This window comes from Impatiens glandulifera, chromosome 1, assembly GCF_907164915.1.
Source record: "Impatiens glandulifera chromosome 1, dImpGla2.1, whole genome shotgun sequence".
In the NCBI taxonomy this organism is placed as follows: Eukaryota; Viridiplantae; Streptophyta; class Magnoliopsida; order Ericales; family Balsaminaceae; genus Impatiens; species Impatiens glandulifera.
This window is the reverse complement of record NC_061862.1, coordinates 67925743-67941365: the sequence shown is the minus strand read 5'-3', so window position 1 is coordinate 67941365 and position 15623 is coordinate 67925743. Positions and strand designations below refer to the sequence as shown.

Genomic DNA, 15623 nt, shown 5'->3' with positions numbered 1-15623 from the left:
ATAATAACGATACAATACCTTATAATAATAATAAACAATATTATTTATAATATAAATAAATATAAATAATAATATTTATAATAATTTTAAATTATTTATATAAGTTATACAAGTTATACTACATTTTTATAATATATACCAAACACAAAATTATAAACCATATACAACTTATACCATTTCTTATAATTCATACCAAACAATAATAACCTATACAACTTATACTACCCTATATTATTTATACCTAGTTACAATTTATACCCCTATACAACTTATACCCTATATAAATTGTATCTCTTATCAAACGCTACCTTAGTAAAAAAAAAATCTCAAATCGTACAAAGTTTGATAGTTGGAGTCTCGTATATAACAAAAATGTCCTAAGTTTGAGTGAATGATAGTTTTTTTTAAGTGTTAAATATTTTAATTTACATGAATTAAAAGTTAATGTTTTATTTTAACTTTGATTAAAAAGCTAAGGGTTAAGTAACATTTTTCTATGATTGGTCATAAGAGCTTTCATTTAACACGTTCTCTCTCTCTAAGATCGCGAACCCTAGTCTTCTCTAAGATCTTTCACCATTTGGCCATTCTAATCAGACCGGACCCTTAGGTTTTACTCTCTCTATCGGTCATCCGCGGAAACCATGGCGTTCTTCCTCAACAAAGCCACCATTTTCCGTTCTTCTATCAATGTATTACTGATCTCAACTATATATTTGTTAACAAATTCATCATATTCATTTCAATTTACTTACTCAGGTTAACGTTTTGTTGTTGGAGTTTTCTTTTTACTAAATCACGTGTTCTTCGATTGCCAAACAGAAGACGGAAGATGCGTCCTCTCTCTCGCGTCGCAGATTCCATGTTGAACCAGGGCTTCGCGAGAAGGCTGTGAGTTCTATGTTTTATGCTTTCTCATTTGTTTGAAATGTAATTGATCCAATATTTGTTGATCCTTCTTCATTATTTGAGTCGTATCAATGAATTTTAGGCCGAATTAGTCATGCATAGCTAAATGAAAATTACTGTTACAAAGAATATATATATGGCCTGCTTCTTGTATCTATTTTATCAATCGCTTTTCTGTATTTGGTTCTATATGACTTAAATCTATGTGGTGCTCTTTCTGTAAGTTGCTTTAATCTCCATTTATCTAATTTGAGTAACCTACATGTTCTTAAAGTTTCAAACCAAAGGCTTCCTCTTGAGCCTTGATGTAATATTTTTTATAATATATAAATTGTTGAGCAATAACAATAGAAAGTGAAACAGGGCATGTCCATTAGATAAGATTTCCAGGGAAAAACCAATGAATTGGTCAAATTTATAGACCCTTCCTATATAATACTCTCCTTATTTCAAGTTGGAAATTTTGGCCACACTATAAAATGACATTACATGCAAACAGACTACTAAAGATCTCATATCTTATATTTTCTTAACTGGAATATCATGATAAAATGACATGTATGGGTTAAATATGATATAAATCATATAATGTATCATTATATAATGTTTAGATTTGTACTTGCTCTTCTTTGGTGTGTTAAAAATGACATGATCTGTTAATAACTGTTTTTTTACAATGAAGCTCTTAGCTGAAGACCCAGTCCTAAGTCGGTTCAAGTCACATAAGACAGGTGTTCGCCGAATCAAACGAATAGGGGATGTTCTCACCATCGTTGTTGTGGCTGGTAAGCTTCTATTTTGACTGTACTTTGACATATTGTTTGTTTCAACAAGTCTGAAAATTTCTACTCCTTCCTTGAGCTGCCAAAGTAATATGTTCTTCCTTATAGTCTGAGTTGCCTTTGAACATTTACAAGTTTGATCTCTATTTGTTTTATTCTGTAACCCTATCAGCATCCTTTTTGTTATTTTGCTAGGGAAAATTTAAACTTTATATCCTTTATATTGTTCTGAATAACTTTCCCTTGTTGCTGCTTTATGTTTTAGATTCAATATTTTACATTAGTTACCTTCATTTAGAGCGGATGATTAAAATGTTAAATTTTGTCAGATATATAGCTAGCAGGACATTTATCCATCTTTGTTAAGTAATTCCTTCTAAAGCACCTACTTGGAAAGATAATGCTCATTGAGCCTGGTCTCGAAATATTTTGCTCTTAGTGTCCCATTTCATAACAATCTTTATTGCTATTGCTGATGTTGCATTATACTCGAATTAGTTCAAAGATGTTTAGTTTGCATTATGTTACATGTTATTATTTACCACAAGGCGAATGGAACATTTAAAGTAATTAGAGAGTGAGTATATTAAGGGTAGATAATAGTTAGGTTAGATTAGATGAATATTGTAGCTAAAAGGCAAACTCTTAACTCTCACCTTATTCAATTTAAGTCTCACCTCCTTCTCTCCTTCCTCTCTTAACTGTTTATTTAATAGTCTTAGTGGTAGAGCATAGTTGGTAAGTTGGGTTCGGTTATGTACAGTTTAACCCATCCAACCCTGTTTTAATTATTGCACATATAATGTAAATGTTATAAAGTTATTGATTAATTCAATGAAAAACAAACTGGTAGAATTATCTGGTTTTCCCATCTTTTGTCTTCTAAATTCTCACAAATCTATTATCTCATCTTCTTCTTGGGTTATCTGTTATTGGTTTTAACTTTTAAGCTATTACACATTAGTTTATCATATAAAACCACATTTCTGACATGCATCTATTGTATTATAGACATAGAGGTGTAACTATGCTTGCGATTATACAAAAAAATAAACATGTGTCCAATGATTATGCATAAGAGAGATCTCAATCTCGATAGTACGTGATCAAACATTTATATCAAAATTGTAACAGATTTAATCCTGTTGCACAGGTTGTCAGGCACTTAACAAAAGTCATCAATCAGAAGAGACTAGTCTGACTTTCTTTGAACAAAGTTTTCCTTATTTATGGCATGATGAATCCATGCAATAAAGTGTTAGCTGTAAATAACAATAAGGAACTTATAATGAGCAGGATGTTTGAAGAGTAATTTTAGGCTATAGTCATAGTTGTCAATAGCGTATAGCGCTATATAGCGCCAAAGCTGCTCATAGCTATAGCGTAAAGCGAATAGCGCAGCGAGTGCTATTTGAAAATAAAGCGTAAAAAACATGTAAATATCAAAAATAAAAAACATCACAAAAATAAAAGTTCAAAACAAAAAACCATCAATTCTTAAACTAGAAAAAGTTCAAAACATAATCTAAAATTCATTGTCATCATTTTCTTCATCAAGATCGAGATCATCTTCATTTGAAATTGCATAATGCTTGGCATCATTCTCTTCTTCACTTTTTTCATTGTAATCAAATTCATTTAAAATATCAAATGTGTTAGATGTTCCTATTGGTCTTTTCCCTCTTGACTTGATGTGATTGCCTTCGAGCTTCTTAAATGTGTAGATGAAGAAAAATAAGAGAATGAAGGATAAGAAAAGACTAGAGAAGAGAAAGAGGGATAAGAAAAGGCTAGAGAAGAAATGTAGAAATAAGATTAAAGGAAAGAAGAGAAAATAATTGGAAAAGACTAGAGAGGAAAAAATAATAAGAGAATAAAAGAAGAGTGCAAAGAAGAGGAAGAGTAAAAAAAAATTTGAAATTTAAAAATTTTGGGAGATGAAAAGTCATAATTAATATTAATTTTGTAAAAGCGTCGCTACAAGGGGCAATAGCTTTTGGCGCTATAGGAGCTATAGCTACAAAAGCGGGGCTATTTGAAAGTGCGTAGCCTATAGCTCCTTATAGCTACAAGGGGGCGCTACGCTATAGCTAGTGCTACGGGCGCTATTGACAACTATGGCTATAGTAACTGTTTAGGTAATGGAGTTCAGGTATTTTCCAATCCTATTGACCTGTTCTTTATGTATCATTTTTAGTTGTAAAATAAGCTTATATCCAATACCGATATCAGGTAGTCAATCCGATTATTTCAAGAATTTGTTTATGCTTAGAATTTCAGGGTCCATCTCTTTCCTGATATGTTTTCCAAGCAGCAGCAGCTGGTTTATGGTTTGTGTTGAATTATTCAGGGTGTTGCTATGAGATCTATGTGAGAGCAGTAATGCGAGAAGAAGCTCGGAAACAATCAAGTGGTGCATAATGAGAGGAATGTGAGTCGAGTCTCTCCTTTCCCGGGGGTAATTTATTTTCTGCTTTTGTTTTATTAATAAATTAAAAACAACAGCAGGACAAAATTAAGTTGTCAATAAAGTTGATTGTATAAGGTGTTGCTTGTGGGTTTTGGAGATGATGATTGTGAATGTAGGATATATTATTATTTTCTACAAACTGACTGAAATACAGTGTTTCAACATAAGGGGTAAGCATTTGGAGTGTCATTACTTGAAATTTTATTAACAGAACCAAGGTTCTAAATGGCGGTGACGAGGCAGTAAGTGAGCTTATTACCTCGGGTGCTTAGACAGTTGAAATATTTTCACTCTATAAATATAAATAAAGATATTATAATTATCATTTTATCAAAAGTGAATGAGAAGAAACTAAGGATGAGTTTGAAATTGTCGCCGCGATAACTGAACAGAATTGTTCCGTTTGGGGCGTTTTTTTCTTTCGAAACCGAATGGGGACGGACGGGGATGATATTTGTGTCTCCTGATGTGTTCTGATTTCATCCGATTTTACCTTAATATATTCCTAATATATTTAATTATTATATTTTATAAGGATTAAGTTTATTTTTTTATAATAATATAAAATTTTAATATATTATATTAAAAAATTTGTTTATATAATTTTATATTTTTTTAAAACATATTTTATAAACGGTGTTTTGTGGGGTTCTCCGAAACCGAACGGGGCGGGGATAGTATTAAAATTAATCCACGAAATAAAAACGGGGCGTGAATGATAAATGTATTCTCCACACTATTGTCATCCCTAAAATAAGTGGGATGTGAAAAAGTTTTTTTTATTAAATAAATATATATATATATATATATATACATATTAATATTAAAAATTAATTAATTAACCGTTTCATGTCTTAACCGCCATTTAACACAGTGTAGGTTTCATGTTTCATGTCTTAACCGCCATTTAAAACACGGTGTAGGTTTCATGTCTTAACCGCCATTTAGAACACGGTCTACACCGCTTAGGCTAAGCGGCCGACCAACATTTAAAACACTAACTGCCTAGACCGTGGGAAATGATATTTGATGTTCAAAATATATATTTGACTTCACTTATATATACATTTTGTTTGATTGATTATTGTAATGTGCAAAATGATATTTGATGTTCAATGAAAATTTAATTATAATTGCTTGTTGTTATTATTATTGCCTTCATCTAGGTTTATGTGATTTTTAATCCAAAAACAAGTTTTATGCCATTGATGTACTAAACTTAATTTAAAAAATTAATTTGATTTTCATAATATGATAGCTACTTCATGATATTCAAACTTTTAATAATTATTCTCTTATATAAGTGTATTTGTAATTAATTTTTAAAAAAAAATAATGATAATAATTTCAAATGTTGTTGGAAAGGATGGTCAAAGGTCAAAGATAGTAGTTAAAAAGTATAAATAATTAATTAGATATGAATCCATTATTAATTGTGAACGAAATCTAACTTGTTTGATTTTGAATTATTATTAAATAATTCTTTACATTATAACATTTATTTTCAACACTCCATTAATAAATATATTTTTTTAATTTTAAATATAGAACAATATTTTTTTAATAAATAAGACCCAATAATGATTTTTTTTTTTTTTATAAATGTAAGCTATTCATTTTGATCCATTTTCACCTAAAACAGACATTTAAATTGTGGTTGTGGTTTACTGAATGAATGATTCGGTCCATTAAAAAACAAACCATAAAGCAAATTTCATATGCAACTAAATAATACATAATATCATAACAATAAAACAAATCTTAACAATATTAATAAATAATAACATATGCATAAGATTAAGATTAAAATTAAAATTTAATAAACAGTTCTTAAATCCCATTCAAGAAACTTAACTTAACAACAGATTATTCTCAGCTATCTTTTATCTACTCAATTAACAAATTATTTATAAAATAGATGTTGAAGAGAAAATTGTTAAGGAATTTATCTTAATCAATTAATCCTTTACGTTTATAATTAGTTCACCAAAAGAGTAGAGAAGGTTAAATACGATGATTAATCCAATATTATATATATATATATATATATATATATATATATATATAAATTATTCTTTAAATAAATAAATAAATAATAATACATAATTAAATAATCTAATAGTAAAATTTATATATATATATAAAAAAAAGAGAATTTATGAACCTATATTCTATTCTAGACGTCATGTGGTCGGTTATGTTATGTTGTGTTTTTTTTTTTTTTTTTACATTTTCCACTCTTTCCTTATATAATCATGGTTTAATATTAAAAAAAAGTTGATTTTAATTTAAAACAAATTTGTTAAGAGAGAAGAAAAAAGAAAGTTGACTTTATAATTAATGATAGAAAGATAGAGATAGAGATAGAGATAGAGAAAGAGATAGATATACACGTGGATATGAGAAGAGGAGGAAAATTGAATGCAAATTAATTAATAAAATGTCCCACCACCACCCGATTCTTAAAATAAAATATACCCTTTTTACTAGTCAATATCTCCACCCATTTATTATTATTATTATTATTATATATAACGTACACATATAGAGAGAGAGAAAGAAAGAAGCAAAGGTTAAATATTTCTTTTCTTCCTTCCTTCATTCATCCATTCAGGTTAATCTTTCTTCATTCATTCATTCATTCTCTGAGTTTTTTTTCTGAATTAGTATGATGGATCTTGATATCTCTAGATAGATAGATAGATAGTTCATCATATAATTTGTAATAATAATTTTAATTATTTTGACAGGTAAAAGTTCATTCATTCTATGGTGAGAAAGGGTTTGGGGAAGTTGGTGGTGAGCTTGAAGACGAAGCTGAATTCATTGAAGAAGAAGAATAAGAAGAAGAATATCAATGATAATAATTATGAGAAGATTGAGAAGAGTGAAAGCATGAGAATCGAGATCAGAAGCAATAAGGCTCGTAAGATTATTGAGAAGACTATGAAGATTGCAGATAACAATCATAAACCCTAATTCTATTCATTCCCTTAATTACTACTTTTCAAATAAACCTGCAAACTTTCTTCTTCTTCTTCTTCTTCATCCTTTTCTTTCTTCAACTTCTGTTGTTCATTAGATGAGATTACTGTTATCAGACACACAAGACAGATGTTGTTGTTACCTAGCATTTATCACAATTAATTAATTAGTAACTGTCATTTTACCTAATAGCTTTTATTCTTTATAAATGTTTAACATGCTTATCACTAGGTAGGTAACTTAATTAGTAAAAATTGTACCTAATAAATCTTTTAAAAATAGGTAACTTAAAGTTGCTGGATTATAACTAAGAACGAACTAATAGTGCTTTCAAGAATTGAAAAAAAAAATTAGAAAGAAAAAAAAGGGGAAAAAAGTAGACTCAAAGATGATATTTTGTGGATTCAAAATCTGTTAGGACAATTATTATTAAAATGTAAAAATTGAATGGTTTTTGATGTGGGTTGGTGGAATTAATTGAATATTTGGGATAAAAAGGAGATTGAGTAAATCATCTTTTTATTGAAGAATCCATAAATAAGAACTTAAAGCATTCATCAATTTTGAAATTCACTCTTATTTAAATAATTAAGTTTTAAACTATGAATTGGTTTTTATATGAACAATTTTCAATGAGACTATTTTATTTTGTTTATGAGATTAAGACATATTTAACTTATAAAGAACAAATGAAAATTCATTTCCTAGCTAAATAAGAGCTTTTATGAAGAAAAAAAATGGTCATATATCACTACTCACTAAGTGTTTGAAAGTAAAATATTCTTTAATATTATCATTTAAAATAGTTTACAGATAAGTGGCTTATAACAAATTTTTAATAACATATTTTAAAATTAACAAATATCTTAAGAGCTTATTTATGAAAATTGTTGCTTGGAACTTGGAGAAGGAATAGCAGGCCAGCTGGTATATAATAATAAAAAACTAAGACAGATAAGATAAGTAGCAAAAAAAAAAAGAATTAAAAAAAAAAGGTTGTTATTAACATTTATTGTCAAATAGATGGTGTGAATCTTTATATTATCAATGTAAAAACAGATTTTTTTTTACCTTTTTTTGTAAATCAGAAAAAAAAAGTAGTACAATTTTTAACAATAATGTCCCCATTAATCAATGTAATTAATCAATGTAAAAGAAACTATATATTATTTCAAGTTTTTGCAACCTATGGAAAGAGTTGAAAGAATAAACAAAATAAATAACTCATGTGATAAAAGTATTTCCTAAAATATCAAAATTTAAGTGTTTAATTCACACTTACAAAAAAAAAAACAAAACAAAAACCTCAGAAATACCCTATATTTATTTCACCAAACCCCCTAAAGTCTAAAATCTTACAAGTTTTCAGATAGTAAAGAATCAAAGCATAAGAAAGATGTGAGAAAAATTTGATTATATCGATTAGTTAAATTTTCAATTATTTTATATTTGAAATTAGAAGTTTCAGATCCTCAATAAGCCTTTAATTCAAAGGGGCATGACTATGAATCTAATTTGAATGGGATAAATAATGTTTAAACACAATATTTTTAGTATATAATAAAATTTAACACTTTTGACCAACTTTGTAACTAAATATGATATATATTTTTTTCAAATTAAACACAGCATAACACACCACATTGCATTATCTACTCCTTAAATACCCTGGTAACCCTAAATCCCAGAAGTAGTCCGCCAAATAGAAAAAAAAAACAGAAAAAAGAGAATTAATCAGCTATTGATAGATAGATTATAAGTCTATGCCTCTAACCCTGTTTTGCATCTATTTAAATCATGACACTTTATTTCTACAATCTAAAGTTAATTTTCATACTAGGACAAAAGTAGATGCTGATTAGTTCTATAACAATGAAATGAAGTTAGCATAAACTTAATTATATATTAATTAGGATTAGTGGACTGTCTAGTTAGAGCTTGAAACATAAACTAGTAAAGCATAACACCCATTTTCTTTAACAAATGATTCAATCATAAAGAATAAAAAAATAGTAATTGGAAAGGCACAATAATGGATAAAGATGGTTCAGATTGCCCATTCTATCACAATGAATAATAAATTAAAGAAGTAATTGCAAAGGCATAAGGTATAAAGATGTTATTATGTTTCTAATATCATAAAATGCTTAACTATAGAGAAGACTATACAAAAATCAGTCAAAAGATTCAGGTATTGTTTGATGTGGATTATTTTTAGATATCTTCCATCACTATTAACAATTTATGCATTAATTCAAACAAGGTTATTTGAAAACAATCATGTGGTTATTCAAATAATCCATATCAAACAAAACCTAACCAACTTTCCAAATTTCTTGTTGGATAGCCCACGATAAATATTTCTAAATGAAGCAATTTTGGTTCTATTGATCCCTAAATAACCACACATTTCTACCAAACCCACTTGGATATGAAATCCATGCATATTCAACTCCACAATCCAATACAGAAGTGTTTGAACAAATAATCTTTCTTAGATCTAAAGGTGATAAAAAGAGGCCAATATGCATTAAACTACTATGTTTGTCATTTAGTGTATCAACTTTCTCACATTACCTCAAATAAAGGCATAAAAAGAGGAAGAATACAAAAAAGAAAAGAAAAAGGTATTTCTAACTTAATAACAAAAGTGTGACAGAATCCAATGATTCACATCACATAATTAGGCCTTGGCCTAAATTGTATGAAACATAAAAACCACCCCATGACAGATTATAAGGCCTCTAGAATTTGTATCAAAGACATAATTATAAACATGATTTTTATTTTCTTTCATTTTTTTCTGTGACCCAGATTTATTCCTGGAGTGGTTGATACACCCCATTACCCCCCTTTAAAATCAGAGCATTTATGTGGGTATAGTTGGGGATATTATTAATTTGATGAGCTAAATCATCTAGGATTAATTTATCTTTAATCATATCTTTTCCCTAATATAAAATAAATAATTTAGTCATTATATAATAAATATCAAATTAATTTAGTGAGAAAATTTTGTTTTAACTACCTTAAAGAATAAAAATCTCAAGTTCAATTCTTACTAAAAATTCTCTATTAAAATGGGTCGTGTTAGTCGCCCATCACCACCGGGATTAAACTTACGATCACAAAAAAAAGGAAGTTATGAGCCTCAATTACTATTGTATTTGGAGCTCGAACTTAAGCCAACCATATGATATGATGCTCAAAATTTGAATATTGTCATTTGAGGCTCAAATTTTAAGAATATTTATCATCGGGGGATTTTCTGCTAAATGGACTGTTTGCGAAGTAAGAAGAAGTTATATACTTCTTTTGTAAAAATTAATCAAATATCTGATACTAATCAGTAAGTGAAAAAAAAATATAAATGTGTAAGTGTGTGTTTCAAATAACTAAAAATGTTAAAGTTTCAGCCTTAAATGAAGCAATTTAAAGTTTGAGCCTCGGATTATAAAAGAGACTCAAGTTCGAACCCAAATAATAGCTCAGTCATTAAATAATTGTACACAAAATCCATAACTTATTAAACTGTTACATGTTAATTGAATAACAATGCATAATATCAGTTTATGATAATCCAACAACCAAACAAGATCTAAGGATTAAAATTAAAATAATCATGATATTTCAAGAACATGAAATCTTGCTCAGCAACTTCTCAACGGCTAGGACAACATAGTCTTTTAAAATTAAACTGGTTTTTTCAAGTTATATCATATATTACAGTTGCTTTTCTACCTGAACTAATCTAACCCAAAATAAATTGCCTAAACCCTAAAAAAGTTATTCAGACCATTTGGCAAGAGGGGTAAGACAAACCAAATCAGCATTCAGCAAGTAGGAAAACCAAATATTATGCATGTTATAATGTTACAGTTTTTATAGGTGTTGTCTATTTGGACTACTTTATCTAAGAATACATTTATGTGATCAGACACAATGCAAGGAAACATAAAAAGAAAAGGATGTTGACAAGACAAAGTCTTTCAACATTAAGCCATCTTGGATTGACGAAATGCTTATTGATTTATCTAAGGACAGAGACTGAAGCAAGTCATATTTATGAATAGAATTATTCATCGAATGCGTAAACAATAAGAAAACATGAATATGTAACTGCAAGAACCCTTCATTTATATGTCTTGTCTTCTAAATACTCTCCACATACTTACCCATTTGAATATTCATCTTACTTAGATGCAACATATATACATGAACCTAGTTCTTATTTTCAGGCAAATTAGGATTCTAATTAGTAGAGGGAAATGCATGAAGAATTAAAAGCCTTAGAGCTTAATGATATTCTGATAGTGACTTGACTACCTAAAGGAAAAGAAGGTGTGTGGGATTCAAATGGGTGTTTAAGACAAAACTCGTGAAAAATATTATAAGGCTAGATTATTGCAAGATGGATTCATGAAAAAGAAGGGATTGATTACCATGATAGTGTAACATGTTATCGAGAGTGTATGGGAAGACCTTAGACTAGCATACAGAGGATTATAGCCTTAGGTTATTATAATTGTAATCTAGGGTAGCCACACTTATGAAAGGAAATGAATGAATGTATGTATTCCCAGTACCATATCTTTCCAAGTCTTAGATCCCATCCTCTTCTCTTCTTTTTTTCTTTTTTTTTTTTTTTTTTTTTTTTTTTTTTTTTTTTTTTTTTTTTTTTTTGGGAAAACAGCTTAGTGTCATTTCATTAAAAAAACCCAAAAGAGGGAAAAAAATACAAAAGTTTAAAATCAGATCTAGACAATTTCTAGATTTGACAATGAAACAATAATTGAATTACAGACAATAACAATAATCAATTAGCGCCTACAGCGTTTTTACTTTTAATCTACTTGTGACCTTCTCAAACGAAATATCCCATATATGGCAGAGCTTTCTATTCTCTTCATTCCTTTCGATTCCTCTCCAGGATTGAATGAGTGCATTTCCATCTGAAGTTATATCTCTCCAAATATCTTCAGCGGTTCTACTTCTTCCACTGTGAGTTCTTGAATTTCTTTCTTTCCAGATATTGTAGATTACTGCTCCAAAGTAGCATTTCAACATACTTACATAGAAGGATCTTCCTTTTGCTTTATTCTTCATCCACTCTTGGATTTCTTCCCATATTCTTGGAAAGTTGATGATGTTCATGTTTGCAGCATACATCCTCCAGATTTGTATTACAAAAGAGCATTCCCCAAATAAATGGTTTATGCTTTCCTCAACTCCCGAACATAGGACACAGTTGATATCAGGAATGTTTATATATTTTCGAATTCTGTCTTTTGTTGTCAACCTTTTCCTGTATACCAGCCAGAGAATAAATTGGTGACGAGGAATAATCTTTGGAGACCATACCACATTATGCCAATCTACCTCCTGTCCTCTTGTTCTAACAATTTCCCATGCCTTTCCTGTAATAAACTTCTCATTGCTTTCTGTTTTCCAGCTTATTTCATCATTATTTTCATTGAGTTGCTTCTGCCTCATTAGGTTTAGGATTCTATCACCTTCTGGAATACGCCTCAAAAGTGAATCACATCTACCTTCATATACGTCTCTAAATGAGTACTTGATGTATTCTCTTCTAACTCTGTTTCCTTGCATTTCTTCTTTGAATATAATGGGAATATTATCCAGCCAAGGATCATGCCAGAATAGTACCCCTCTTCCATTTCCAATTGTGGTTTTCACCATTTGAAAGGCATCTTTTCTTGTTTTTAGGATTTTCTTCAATGACCATGCCATTCTTTCGTTGATGCTTAGTGTCCAGATACTCTGCTCTTCTTTCATAAATCTTGTATGCACCCATTTGACCCATAGGGAGTCCGCTTTTTGCTCCAACTCCCATAAGCTCTTGATGGTGAGGGCTTTGTTCCATTCAACACAACTTTTTATTCCTAGTCCTCCTTCTTCTATGGGAGTGCAAACATCCTCCCATTTGACTTTTTTTCCTCCTCTACCTTGTGTTCCCCATATGTAGTCTCTCATGATTCTATCGAGTTCAGCCATTACTTTCTTTGGGATGACTATCTGTTGTGCCCAGTAGCCAATAATTCCAAAAATGACTCTTTTAACGAGCTCGATTCTACCTGCATAAGATAGTTTTTTCGTAGCCCAACCCAAAACAGAATTTCTAACCTTTTCTACCAGTTGTCTAAAGTGATTGTATCGGAGTTGTTTTGATGACAGGGGTACTCCAAGGTATTTCACTGGTAGTTCACCTTCCTTGATTCCCATAATATTGAAAATGTTTTCTTTCCTTTCTTCATTAACCCCTCCATAGAAAGCCTGACTTTTGTCCTCATTGATGTATAGACCTGTAATACTCGAAAAGATTGTTAGAGCTTCTTTGATTATACTAACAGATTCAACATCCGCATAAGCCACAAAAAATAGATCATCTGCAAAACATATATGGGTTATTGCTTCTTCTTTGCAGTACGGGTGAAATTTGAAATGATGACTTCTCAGAAGCATTTTTAAAATGCAGTCAAGAATTTCCATTATTAAGACGAATAAGTAAGGAGATATAGGGTCTCCTTGCCTTACTCCCCTTTCACCCTTGAAAAAACCTCCATGAATACCATTCACGCTCACAACAAAGTGAGGAGTGGAAACACATTGCATAATCCAATCAATGAAAATAATTGGAAAACCTGCCCATCCTCTTCTTTGTAAACCCTATTTCTATTATCCATTTAGAGTATCAATATTATTAACTATAACATATAGCTATATATTCCCCTGTAGAAAAATTGATAACTATTCTGCACAAGTTGCTGCTAAATCATGGTTTTACACCAATTTGACATCAATAATGATTTTCTTCATGGTAAGTTGGAAGAGGAAGATTTTTTCCTCTTAAAGGATACTCTAAAGTTGCTCATGGACAAGTATGCAAATTGATATAAAAGTCTATAAAGGCTTAAAGAAGCCTCCATGCAATGGAAACTTAGAATGTTATGACAAATTGAAGGAATTCTTTTAGGTACATCGGGGACAATCCTTTTCGTGACTTATTTTATACTTCTCATAACAATTTGAAATTCCAAGGGTTCTCTTATGTTGATTGGGCTAATTTCCTAGTTTTCAGAAGATCTCTTATTGGTTATTGTGTGTTTTTAGGCAATTTGCTCATCTACTGGAAGACTAAGAAACTAACTATTCTTTTAAGACCTACCGCGGAGACGAGTCCATGAGTTTAGTTGTAACTTCTTGATTTTCACATCCACTCACCTTTTCTTATTCTTGTACATTGTGCTAATAATACAACTATTTACATTTGCAGACCCTGACTTTCATGAAAGAACGATACAATATTGATATTGACTCTCATATAATACTCTAGACTATCCTCGTTTGTATTGTTTAATTCTGAAGATGTGCTTTGTAGATATTCATCAAGATCCCACCATGAGAGGTTCTGAAGTTATGAAAAAATAAAAATGTAGACTACCAAACATACCTGTGGAAACAACCAATAGCTAATTGATGCATTGTAGAGAATCCTTGTTCATGGACAAATGGAGAGAAATAGTTTTCTAACTGTAAGAAGAAGATTCCTTCAGTTAATAAATTCTTTGTAAATAGATATTCTTTATGTAATTAGGAGTTTGGAACATTCCATGGTGTATATAAAAAGATACAAGGTAGAATAATAAATCTATCAGAACAAATGATACGAGGGATAAATCTTTAGTTGGTTATCTATCTCCTTTTTAAATTCTGAAAGCATAGTTTGATTGGCCCTTCCTTCCAACCTTTAAAACATTTTGCATCATGTAAAGTCGAATTTGTGATAACTAGAACAGCTCTTGATAGATGTTCTTTTATAACTAAAATCATTCATCTTAAATTGATTAACGATAATATAATGAAAGAAACAAGCATGCTAAATTGGATAGAAGATGGTTAACAACTAACCAAAATACTATTGGCTCAATTTATATTTACTGATTGGCCACGTAACTCGTTGAATGAGTTGTTACAAACATTAATATTGGTTCTTGTGAGTAGTCATATTAATTTTCAGTCTATCATATTAACAATGGGAATATATGTCACCAATTACCAAGTTCTAATGGTAGATTGTTGTTGTTAAATAATTCATTGATTGATGCCAAACAATATTGTGTTGTTTTATTTTTCAACTGAGTTAGTTTAATTTCCTGTTGTATGTATGTAGGATATACACTAGCCTATGTTCTCTACTATCCTCAAAAGCCTTTAGTTACTACTCGGGCAATTGAGCATTTGCATTTGTATTTCAGACAGCTTCCAACTGGAATTCAATTAATTTAATGCGAGATTTCTTTCTACAATGTTTCCTTATTATTATTAACATGTATGGAATTCCATAATACAATTGTTTCCATAGCCTGTTATTCTGGATACAACCAAAAAGATTATGTAATCATGAATCAGTTCTCATATCTGACATCCATAGTTGACAAGCCTTGTCTTAGAGACAG

General features: G+C 29.9%; 1 protein-coding gene across 2 annotated transcripts in view; it reads left to right on the top strand.

The window, feature by feature from the left end:
- The first annotated feature begins 515 nt into the window (after positions 1 to 515).
- LOC124918798 (succinate dehydrogenase subunit 7B, mitochondrial-like) overlaps positions 516 to 15623 on the top strand; it is a 45046-nt gene continuing 29938 nt past the window's right edge. The window contains exons 1-4 of one of the 2 annotated variants that reach the window (XM_047458845.1): positions 534 to 692; positions 823 to 891; positions 1592 to 1694; positions 4042 to 4241. In XM_047458845.1, the coding sequence (XP_047314801.1) occupies positions 645 to 692; positions 823 to 891; positions 1592 to 1694; positions 4042 to 4112 (291 nt within the window). In that variant the 5' untranslated portion in view covers positions 534 to 644 and the 3' untranslated portion in view covers positions 4113 to 4241. Of the gene's footprint in view, positions 693 to 822; positions 892 to 1591; positions 1695 to 4041; positions 4242 to 15623 lie in introns of those variants that run through there. The other variant, XM_047458846.1, reaches the window with a different exon arrangement.